General features: G+C 36.5%; 1 protein-coding gene across 4 annotated transcripts in view; it reads right to left on the bottom strand.

The window, feature by feature from the left end:
- LOC145981607 (RNA-binding protein 1-like) overlaps window positions 1-12,616 on the bottom strand; it is a 39,000-nt gene that overhangs the window by 20,609 nt on the left and 5,775 nt on the right. For 2 of the 4 annotated variants that reach the window (XR_014440976.1, XR_014440975.1), the window contains exons 3-4: window positions 10,614-10,691; window positions 2,815-3,304 (exon numbers count right to left, since the gene is read on the bottom strand). Coding sequence is in view for 2 of the 4 variants with exons in the window: in XM_083114974.1 (XP_082971100.1) it covers window positions 10,614-10,691 (78 nt within the window). In the remaining 2 variants the exon portion in view is untranslated. The remainder of the gene's footprint in view (window positions 1-2,814; window positions 3,305-10,613; window positions 10,692-12,616) is intronic. The other 2 variants (XM_083114974.1, XM_083114975.1) reach the window with 1 other exon arrangement.

Genomic DNA, 12,616 nt, shown 5'->3' with positions numbered 1-12,616 from the left:
AATTTATGGTTTTATTTATGAAAGTGTGCAGAAGATTGGGGGGGGGGCAAATGCGAAGTTTTTTTTTAAAGCTGAAGAGATGATTTAAATTTTAGCTAAAAAGTAAAGTAAAGTGTTCCCCTGTGCATAGCACCACGCCATGAAGGCGTATAGGGGGTGTGGGGGTAACGCCCCACACTTTCTTGATCCGGTCGTGAGTGGGGGTGGGGTGATGTGATCAGCATCACGCCCCTGACCGCCTTTACCCCCCAGGGTTTCCCCCAGGTACCCATGTTATTCGACGCTGGGTAGGCGCCGGGGCCGCTTCCACCGTTAGAAAAGTTCCCGGATTTGAACCGGCCGGGGATCGAACCCGGGACCTTGAGCATGGTAGTCAGACGCGTTACCGACTGAGCCACCGCGGCCTTAAATTTTAGCTAAGAACATATAATTTGAAGGGGAGAAAAGTCCACACCACACCGCTACATAAAGTGAATTATTTACAAATAAGAGTTACCTTCCGAAGAAACCCTGGAACAAATACATACCAAGTGAGTACAGACTGTTATGTGCAATATAATAACACGGTAGCAAATGCTATCGAAATTGGCCATTTTGATTATTTTTTCCCACTGCTGCTCCACCCACTCTACCTGTGTGAATATTTCATATCACTTACTTGAACAAATCCAATTCTACAATAATTTGCATAAATGGAGGATTATTATATAAAAACACAAGATAAACCAACTGAAACACATGAAAATAAATTAAACTATGTCTAATGATGATTTTCTAAGTTTGTCATCGTTACATTTTTGGGAAAGATCATGAAACCATAGAAAACGTACTAAAAGTGCATTTTGTGTCGCAGTGTGTTAAGACATACTAATGCTACAAAAAGCCTCACACAAATGCTCTAATCTTTTTATGATGTGTGGACAGGTGTACTCAGTGTTTTATTTAATTGATTGATTGATATGCTTTATTTTACTTTGCTTTTTGTGCCACTTTTGGCCAATTTGCGAAGATGGGGATGAGTCATGATATGATGGATGGACTCTCACAAACATACATGCCCAGGACAGGATTCAAACCTGGGACCCCCGGCATCACAGCGCGATGTGCTAACCACTCTGCCACGGGGGTCGGCTGTGTTAATTGAAACATCCCTACTGTGTGTGCGAGTGTGTAAAAATAAGGGTGGGCAGACAGCAGGTCTAGTCACTATACAAATTCTAGGCTTCTCACAGATGGTTGTTTCATTTTTATAATGTCTCAAGAAATTACAACATACAGTGCTATCAGAGAGTTATGACTTGCACTATGCTCTTAATTCCTTAACTCCACACATTCAAGAATTTGTCACTTTTTTATGCATTTTATGAATTATACATGACAAAACAACTATTTGGATTCACATGTTTGTTTCTTCTAGTTGCTTTCAACATTTATCACTCCATACTTCTACATATTCATCCAACCGACATCTATACAGGGTGATTCATATAAAACTAACAATTTCTTTCTCGTTTTATTTCAACAGGAATGTATTGCAATACTCCATCTTCGTTTCATATGACGTGGGACTTACATATCAACAATCTCAAAAGAGGGCGCAGCTGTGCAGGATTTGGTAGCTTTTGTCCCCATATTGCCTTAGTCGTCAAGATGAAGTACTTACTTTCTTACTTATTTAAATCGTCTTCTATCGATTGGTATTTTATATGAATCACCCTGTACACTGCCTATACAGTAACACCCACCGAGTTAGGTAAGTAATGCATTCCGTAAACCTTTATGTAGCTTGAATTTTACGTAAGTAGAATTTGTGAATTCCTTAACTGTAACTTTGTAAGAAACTGCAATATTTATTATTATTATTAAATGTATGTATATATATGTATATTATTTACATAGTATTATTTTGTAAATGAAACATCATGCAGCAGTATTTACTCTGATATAAACTATAAAAGTATGAAAAATATATAAAAGAATATAAGAATAAACTGAAATCACACTTTTCAAATAAAAAAATGTCTTGTGACAGCTACGCACAGTTATTATGTACTAAGTCGAGTATTACGTTAAGCCAGGGGGTTACTGCATATCTAATTGTGAGGATATTGTACTCCCACTTTAAAAATAATTTTGCAACCACAAGAGACATGTTCTCTACGATGCTGTCCATGTCACTATTCCTCATAGTTTATTTAAGTTAACTTCAGATAAGCTAATTGGGACTGGATATAAAGTTTATAGTGGAATCTGAACCATAGCGCAACATGCCTACACAGGGAATCAAACCCAGAAATTTTTGATTACAAGGCAGCAGCATTATCGTTACTCTATGAGGGAGTGGCACCCCTGTTAGTGTAGAGGTAATACTGTGCACTTAACGCAAAAACTGCATTTGGCAATGAGAAGGGAGAGATACAAAATTTCACCCACATCTCCTGGCTGTATTGTACTCCAGGGATGTACACGAGTTCTACACACAGTGACTTCTCATTACTTTTCTGAGAGAAAAATTCTGACAGCAGATGAGATCTACATAGTCAACACACACCTTTATTTTCTAACAATCCAACTAACTGCCACAACTCTCTTGGCAGACTATAAAAAATATATATAAAAAATACAAATAAGCACATTGCAAGCTCACTATAAATACTCAATAAACTTTCTCTTCCACTCATACATTATTCATAAGTACCCTGCACCCACAATGAATACTACACCTTATGTTAAAAAAATAATCACTAATTATTATTTCGAATATAAGAAGCATGCATACAAGGACATCAGTTCCTGAGAACCTCTTGTACTTACTTTAAACAGACCGGTCGAGTCCATCCTTTAATTTGGTTACCGAGAAACGTCAAGCGAGAAATAATAATCGGTACAGGATACCGGAAAATATAATTTTTTGTAACAGATTACTGGGCTCTGCAGTATTTGTGTTCGTCACGCTGGAGTGAAGACAGAAGAAGTGGTAGATTTGATGAGGAGCTGCGATATCATGTGATGCAGAATTTGTATCGAAAGCAAAATTTTCGGCAACGTCAATCCAGCTGTGGATAAGTTGCAGAGGAGACAGTGTGTAGCGGAGGGTACGTTCAAGTGGCCAGGAGGCTGGAGTTTCTGCCACGTTGCAGCGTATGCCATTGTGGAGGAATTCGCTTCAGGTAGAGATGAGTAGAGATGAGTTCGGCTGAGATTGAGGTGTAAAACCAGTTGGTAGGAAGAACATGGAGTTCAAAATACCTGCAGCCAGAGCTGTAGTGGTGGAGATGTAAATGCAGTAGGAGATGGATTATCCCTGTAATTGTGTTATACAGGATAAGAAAAAAAAATGTTTCAAAGCTACTACCTGTCTTATGATTTTTCTTTTCATGCTAAAATTACTCAACATCTGCAAATGTCATTCAAACCAAAATAAATAAGCAAACACGTTCATAAAAGACCTCACTCACTACATGAATGAAAGATGGTTACTTAAGATTTTGGCTGAGTTAAAAAAAAAATCTTCTAAATATTCCACAATTGGACATAAATGTAATAGTTTTCATAATTTTCTCTCTCTCTACTTTTGACATTTGACTTAGGTGGAAAATAAAATTAGCAGAACAAAGTAAAGTTTCTTCATACTACAGGGTGTTCCATTTACAATGCAACCCGGAGTTTGGGATAGTACAACTTTTGAACCAGAAGTGGTACACATATAATCCTTATACCAAATTGAAGCCTTGTTCATGCATATATTTTTAAACCGGGGAAGAACGATTGAGTTACATTAGCATCCACGCCATGTTCCCAGATGTAACTGGAAGTGTAAATGAAATGTTTTACAAAGCATGAAAAATGGCACATAACACACATGTACGGACATGCAGTCGGTAATTTGCAGTTTGGTTAGGTGGATTAGCTCGGCATCTATGGCAGTGAAGAAAGAAATGTTCAATTCTACCAATAGCCAATCGGATGAGGCATATTTAACGGGGGAACTAGGAAAATAGTTGTTTTTAGAAATTAAGACTGTCCATTGGCAACACTGCTGGTGTTTCAGTGCCACAAAAGGTGTGTTTCGAAACTGTATACATCACGCAATTACTGAAACAATAAAAAAGACACTTGGAAATTTTCATGAAAATAGTGTTACTTACATGCACCTGGCAACAACCATGTGATGCATCAGGAATGGAACAAGACTGGCCTTTCCTCTGTTTCTTTCCAGGGGGGGGGGGGAATGAAATCTCAACGCATGGTTGCCAGGTGCATCTAAGTAACACTATTTTTTCATGAAAATTTCCAAGTTTCTTTTTTATTGTTTCAGTAATTGCGTGATGTATACAGTTTCGAAACACACATTTTGTGGCACTGAAACACCAGCAGTGTTGCCAATGCACAGTCTTAATTTCTAAAAACAACGATTTTCCGAGTTCCTCCTTAAAGTCGCCTCATCCGATTGGCTATCGGTAGAAATGAACATTTCTTTCTTCACTGCCATAGATGCCGAGTTAATCCACCTAACCAAACTGCAAATTACCGACGGCATGTCCGTACATGTGTGTTATGTGCCATTTTTCATGCTTTGTAAAACATTTCATTTACACTTCCCGTTACATCTGGCAACACTGCATGGACATTAATGAAACCCAATCATTCTTCCCCGGTTTAAAAATATATGCACGAACAAGGCTTCAATTTGGTATAAGGATAATATGTGTACCACTTCTGGTTCAAAAGTTGTACTATCCCAAACTCCGGGTTGCATTGTAAATGGAACACCAGTCTTCATACATTAGGCAATTTAAATTACATTAAAAAAATAAAAATTTAAACACTTTGTATGAAAGAATTCTTCACAAGAGCAGTACACAAAAAATACATTAACGAACCACCTGAATAAAATACGAAAGTAGAAAGGAGCTAAAAAGTTCCAGTGTATTAGACAAAAAGGTGAAATGGTACTAAGATTAATTTCTAATTACTTTCTTCCATGAAATTTTTACCAAATCATGCACAACAAACATAACCGTGACCCCTGGATTTCACTTCTTGACTCTTATGAACAAAACATAAGTAGTATATCATAGCATTATTGTATAATTATAATTTAAGCATAGAAATAATTTGCAGTAGAAACCAGCAGTATGACAATTTATTAACGTAATATATATATAATAACACGTGACACACCAGCCCTTGCAGCCCAAGGCCCACCTACGAACTGCCGGTCTCCCTCTCACATGCCTCGGCAGAGGTGAGAGATCATCTAACCGGTTACGGAGTGACGTGTGGTCAGCATGACAAACCCGAGTCGTTACTGTAATTTCCATAACTAGGTGAAGATACTCTTTCGGTGAAGATACTCTTTCGTAGCTCCTCAATTTCCTCACAATGATAGGTAGCCACCGGTCCAATACACTGGCCGAAATCTCGTGAGAATTCGAGACTCGAACCAGCACCCAGCCTGAGCCTGGCACCATTGCGAGCACGGACATGGTGCGGGACACTACTAACATAATTTTTTCTAAAAACGTATATCTCCAGATTTTACTTCTGATATTCTAGCAATTATGCAGATATTTGTCAGTTGCCTCAAAAGCAAATGTATGAGAGGGAGTTGACAGAAGTGATGGATGGATTCCAATTCATTGTATCATCTTCCTACTTTCTTCACAGATTTGAATGTGTTTTGGAACAAATATAACACGCTAACAATTACAACAGGGTTGGTATCACTTCAAAATTATACCGATGCTGTCAAAACTCCCACCAATCATACAAATGCTAGAACAAACAATGTAGGAATATAAGTCTATTCAGAATATTTGTAACAACATAGTTAAGGGTGCTCAGACTAAGCTATTCAATTTGACAGTTACTTATTGCCAAAAGTTTCAGTTTTTAGGATTCAAAAATATTATTTTGAGCATCTTAAAATTTAAAAATTGTGAAGAAAATTAATCATTTCTCAAATTTTGGAACACGCACACCACATTTCATATTAATAAAAAGGTTCACAAAAGAAGCCTCTCTGTTAGGACATACTTCAGTGATGAGCATGTGATCATCATATGAAAATATATAATAGAAACAAAAAATTGCCCATTCTCAGAAATTGAGCACATGCTTACACACAAACATGTGCACAAATATGTATGTAAGTAGTTTACATATATGTATCTGGTCAATGCATATACAGCAGTATCTTACCTTATGCAGTCCAAGCAGTATATTGGAACCAGTACTCCAGGAGATATATGAACTGCATTTTTACACACACACACACACAGACTCATTCTATCTTGTGAATACATGTGTTCATTATTAGGCATCATGAAAGTCAAAATTTAAATAGTCACAAACTCAAAGTGTGTAAGAGTGCACATTAATGCGAGACCTGTATACAACACAAACTTATCAGAATTTTGCTCAAATATATTCCTAGATTAATTTTTTGGGTAAAATCGGAACCTTAAAAAATCAGCAATGTTAATTAATGTGTGCAGCTGGCATAATTTCCAAGATTAATTTGGACCCCAGAGAGATATCTGCACATGTCTATCTGAAACTGTCTGAGCCTGTATCTTTCTTGATACATTTACAGTGCATACTTAGCTACAAGCATGAATTTTGATTAAATAGTCATGCCTAAGGATATTTGTAAGATAAATGTTACCACATGAGAACATCAAGGTTACCTGTAGGGACAAGTTCCATCCAAATCAGTGAAGGAGGATCAGGTATTACACTAGGGATGGGACTGATTAATCGGTACTCTATCGGTATCGGCTGATATAGGCAAATCAGTAAAATTACCGATCCGATATATCAATAAATATATGATAATTTAGTGCATAATTCTGCCATTTTGTTGTAATTTTTATGGATAATCTCCATACCCTACTTTCTAAAAAAGTAAATGTCGAAATATGCAATTTGCTTTTGCACTGCAGTCACCTTGAAGCACACATATGTTAAGGAGGTCAATGAACCTTTCATGTTCTTCAAGGACCATTTCTAATTATATATCGGATCGGTAGAATATCGGTTATCGGTAAATTTTATATCGGTACTTTATCGGTATCGGCCAAAATTACATATCGGCCCATCCCTATATTACACAATGCAGAAACAAATGTAAATTGAAAATAGCAATGTGTACTGGGCTGGTGAAAATGTCTCGCTCCACGAACACATGTTTTGTTGGAAAACCTTTTCTTTCCAATTGAAATATGTAAATTTCATGTTGGGATCTGAATAGGACCTACTTAAAATTTATTGAATGAAGATCCTACACTAACTGGAAGAACAACTAAAATATGCAAGTTAACATTCTTACCTGGTAATGATGAAAGTCACTGAAATATAGTAAGGAAGCAACAAATGAAGATCTCTCTCTTAGTTGGGAAGGAAAGAAAAAATAAATTTGTTTTTTTGGGGGAATGAGAAATTAGGTAAGAAATAATTAGGTGGCCACGGTGGCTCAATCGGTAACGTGTCTGACTACCATGCTAAAGGTCCTGGGTTCGATCCCTGGCCGGTTCAAATCCGGGAACTTTTCTAACGGTGGAAGCGGCCCTGGTGTCCACCCAGCATCGAATAACATGGGTACCTGGGGGAAACCCTGTGGGGTAAAGGTGGTCAGGGGCATGATGCTGATCACATCACCCCCAATCACGACCGGATCAAGAAAGTGTGGGGCGTTACCCCCACACCCCCTATACGCCTTCATGGCGTGGTGCTATGCACAGGGGAACACTTTACCTTCCTCTTTTTTATTGTTATAATTAGAGAAACTTAGTGCTGACGTTTTCTGTGAAGCTGTTTTTAGTAGTTCTATTAATTTCGGTGGCAGTGGAACAACTACAAACACGTTTGCGGAAAACGAGAGCTCCAACCTTTTCTGTAATTATATTTGCTGGTAATGTTATTGGCTATATCTATTTTAAAAATGTCTCATTTACCAAAAAAAATTATTTAATTTACCACAATCTTAGGTTTTCTGTGTGCAAAATGAAACAAATATAAATCAAATATGGTTAACTCTTAACTTGTTAACTTTCACACAACAATACAGTGAAATCTCACGTGGGATTGCTAGAGGCATGTATATTTAGTTTTGGACAAAACTACAAAATGTGAAATAACACATTTCAATGTTAATTTTCATGTTTCTGAAAGGAGTGAGGTGCTTTCTCCTACCCAGTTATGTCATGAAACAAACTGCAAAATACTCTTAAACACAAAATTTACGGTATATTTACTGATGCGCCACTTTCAGAAGTTTGAATTATCCTGTGAGATATGCAATTAATGCAAAATTGATCAATTCTGCTGTAAATATTTCAGAAGCAAAAATGGAGCCCTCTATACAGGAATAAACTTAATACTCTAGTAACTACATAAATGTGCTATTAGAAAGGATATGCCTATTTTGTGTAATAAGTGCAGTTTTCAAATCAAATCTGGGATTATATTCACAATTTTAAAACAAAAATGTCATTTTATATACCGCTTTTGATACAATATTTCACCGCTATAACACCAAAATTTCATTTTACTTAACCGTTTATGAACAAGAAATGGACTGTTTTTGTACAGAAATTTTGCTTTTTTATTTACAAAAAATGTGTCTCTCTAGGGATTGATCATGTGAAGATGACGACATTGAACTGTGGAATGGATCCATTGAGCAATTCAAGATATTAATACCTCTGACAAGAACCATGTAATTGACAGTTTTCATGGAATCTAACCATTTGGTATGGAAGAAGACGAGTATTTCTAAATGAGTCCACTCTCACACACAATAAACACAACTCTCTGGCATTATCGACTCAATACTGTTATTGTGAAGCAACAGGAGAAGCCTTCCACCTATTTCCATCTGGTATATGATTGATCAACTTTTGACCATCACTGTCAATTTCCAAGTCCACCACAACACAGTCATTCCGTCTTTGTCTTGCAATGTCAGAGCAATATCAGATTAAGTAAAGAAAGCTTTGCAAAATAAGACAGGGTAACATAATAACATTCGCATCTAGACCATCAACTTTGGGGGCTGAGACAGCTAAACCAGCAACCTTGGGGGGCTATGACCAGATACAGCAAAACACATGACTTATACTAAGTATATAATTATGAGTATTGATAACATTTTTATTAAAAAGAGTTTCAAAACAAGATATGCATGAACTAGGAGAGTGGATGGGACGTTCGGGCTACAAATGGCTCTCACATGACATTCAGAACCAGATCATTGATATATTAGAGAGATCTGTTTTGCGCTCCGTGGTAGCAGATATTAAAAGTCGGGAATATTTTGCTAATATGGTTGGCGAAACTTGTGACATATCCATCCGTGAACAATTGACATTTTGCATTCGAACTGTAAATGAAAATTTTAATATTTTTTTTTAGGAATTCATGGACTTTTACAAGTTTCAGAACACTGAGGCCAAAACTTAAAAAAGGGAGGAAGTGAGTCATTCATTAATTTATTTCACTCCCCAATAATTTTGACAAGTCGGCACCCCTGGGTGGATATGACCGAGGAAAGAAAGTATGAGGGGGAGGTGAGTTTTTATGTGCAACACACACCTAAAAGAGCAACAGGAAAGTGGTAAATTTCAATAGCCACCCTTGTAGTTGATTTCTACATGAAAATACTTTAAATTTTACTGTAACTACTGGTAATACTCAGTATATCAAACTGAAATATAGTTTGTCAACAACAAGTTTTAGATTCTTACTTGTCCTTTCTTCAAAAACCTCTTAGTGCACTACTACAAAATGTTCACTTTTTCCAGAAACGCAGTAAATTTCCCTGATATTCCCAGAAAAAAAATTCCCTGACATTTCGAAGATGTCCAGGTTTTTTAGACAGGTAGCTACCCTAATAAGAATCAATTCACAAAAGCAATTACATTAAACATTGTGCTTTACATAAAGGAACTCAGTTAATTTTTTCTCCTATGCAGACACTAGGAGAAAAAAATAATCACTAAACAATACTGTGTACATACATATATAATAGATTAAACAAAGAAATAGAATGAAGAAAAGAGCCGGCAGCCACATAACAAAATTATGTACCAGAGGCATTATAATTACCGAAGACAAAAAAAGAATGTAGATATTTCGCAACCTGGCTCATAGATGAAGAAAACAGATAGTGAAGGTGCAGTAGTGTACTTTTCACGTTGAGGCCAGTCACCTATCACTTCTTTCGGGCTACACTGCTGCACCAACATCATCTGTTGTCTTCTTGCGTGAAGATACAGCTAGGCTGCGAAGTATCAACATTCCATTTTTGTGTTCGGTAAGTGCTTACCGTCTACTGCTCTACATAATTTTGCAATAGATTAAATATATTTATAGCAGATATAGTGTAACATTCCTTAATAATAATTATAAAAATGTATCTCGACAGATATTACAACATTGAGATTTGCTACTTTTCCTACCATTCCCTTCCCCAAAAATTCACGTTGTGAAAAATGCTGGTTTCTACTGCATCTATTTATACTCTCCTCAGAAAAAGTTATGTTAAAAAAGAAGAGATCTGAATGAATAGAATAATTTTAATTTGGCTTCATAAATACTTTAATGATTACCTTGGAGGAGGTCGCCTTGTACCTCTGCTTCTTCGCCCGGTTGACATTTCCACCCGAACTCTCACTCCGCAGATCCTCCTAAAAAAAATAACCATTCTTAGATACAACTGCAAATCAAAAGAGCATCATTTATAAATTACATAAGTTTTGAAGTTATGTCTAAAAAACAGCAACGTATAAATACAGAATATAGTCTTTGACTTCCTAAAAGTCCATTGGACTGGAAACAAAGGTACAATAGTTAAAGTTGCTAGGACAGGTGGGTGTGGCAAAAGCAGAAGTTCTTCTATTATTCACCTGAGGATTTTTTGCAAGGGTCATGAAAGATTCAGTCCAGTCCCTGTCTATGAACACTGACTGATCACAAATCGACTGTATGAACTATATAGGAGTTTATTGGCAAGCGCTGCTCATTTGATCACAGAATTTGAACCTTGTTCGCCACAGAATATATAGTTTTTGTGTCTCCATCTCAGGGGGCAAAGGGAAGAAGAGGAAAACTGTATGAGGATGGCAGGCTGGCGACCAATAAGGAAATTTTTATTGAACGTCTTGCGATATAGCATAACTACAGAGGAAGTTCAAGTAACTGAAGGTAATGTAATATTCCAGTTTTTGTAATTGTATTAAAAGGAAAGTGTTGTTTATTCCAACCAAATAATAAACATTAAAAAGTTTTGGAAAATTGTGCAAGAGTGTGAAAATGAAAATATCGACAGTTTTGTTCACATCAACTATTCTATTTCTATAATTAACAGCTTTTGAAACAACGAAATCTTGTCCACTTGACACAGCCACATTGATCACAGATTATTCATAGGCACTGATATTTCGATCAATGAGCACGAAGCGTCAAGTAAATGATCCGTCTGCTCAACGAGCGAAAATCTTGCTCAGCGAACATAGCTCAGATACTTGACAGGCTACGGAAGTCTTATTAACTGATTCTGTTGTACAGATCAACTGGGAAGTTTAATCCTAGTTATATTCTGGAAGGTTCCACAAACAAAACGTTTTGTTAGTATTCCCAGCAGTTCCACTTCGCCTCCCCTTCAAGAACTTTTCCTCTTGCACTTTCCACTGAATGAATAATTTAACAAATTATCCGAACTCATGCTTTGTTGTGTATCTTCCAAATAAGACAATCTTTAGTAGGGATGAACAGATACCACTTTGAACCGATACCGAAACTCTTACCGATTCCCACCGATATCGATACTTGAAAAATACAATTAGAATTCGTTCAAAATATTGATGAAAATCGATGTGTAAATATTCTTCTCCAGTTATATGCATCAATTTACCAAGAAATTTGCTTTAGAATATTCAAGAATCACATAATAGATGTTATGTAATCACAAATTACAATTTCTTTGTGCAAAATAAAATAAAGTTTAAAGGAAATGTCGTGTGGCATTTTTACGGACCCTGTGAAAGACAAATATGCTAGAAAAGTATTGGTTGGTATCGGGAGATAAATTCAAACGATACTTTCCGTTACCGATACGGTATCGGCTGATACCGATACATCAGCTCAGTCCTAATCTTTACACAATGCTCATGCTCGTTGAGTGACAACACTGAAAGTGCAAGAGTGAAATTCCTCAGGGTTGCAGAACATTCTCTGCATTGCCTCGCTCTCTTGTTAAATTATTGTCACCAGAGAATCCAAAATCCTCATTTTGTCTAGTGCAAACAACAAAATTTCAGGATGAGGGGTTGAACCTCATTTACAGAAAGATGCAAAGATAAAAAACTGAAATAAATGGCAATATCATTACTAGGGCCCGGGACTTTATGTCCTATAAAACTGTAAAAAAATGTATGTAATTATGTCATATAAATTGGAAAATATGTCATGAAAAATTACAAATATGTCAGACAAATGCAGAAATATTCCCAGTAAAGTCAAAAATATGTACAACAGTACTCTCGAATTTCTCCCATACCCGATAGAGTAGAGTAGGGGCAGTAATGTACCGAATGTAATTTTTACTTTTGAC

This window comes from Lepisma saccharinum, chromosome 29 (genome assembly GCF_977018435.1).
Source record: "Lepisma saccharinum chromosome 29, izLepSacc3.1, whole genome shotgun sequence".
Classification (NCBI taxonomy): Eukaryota; Metazoa; Arthropoda; class Insecta; order Zygentoma; family Lepismatidae; genus Lepisma; species Lepisma saccharinum.
The sequence above is the reverse complement of the archived record's forward strand: the minus strand, read 5'-3'. Positions and strand labels throughout refer to the sequence as shown.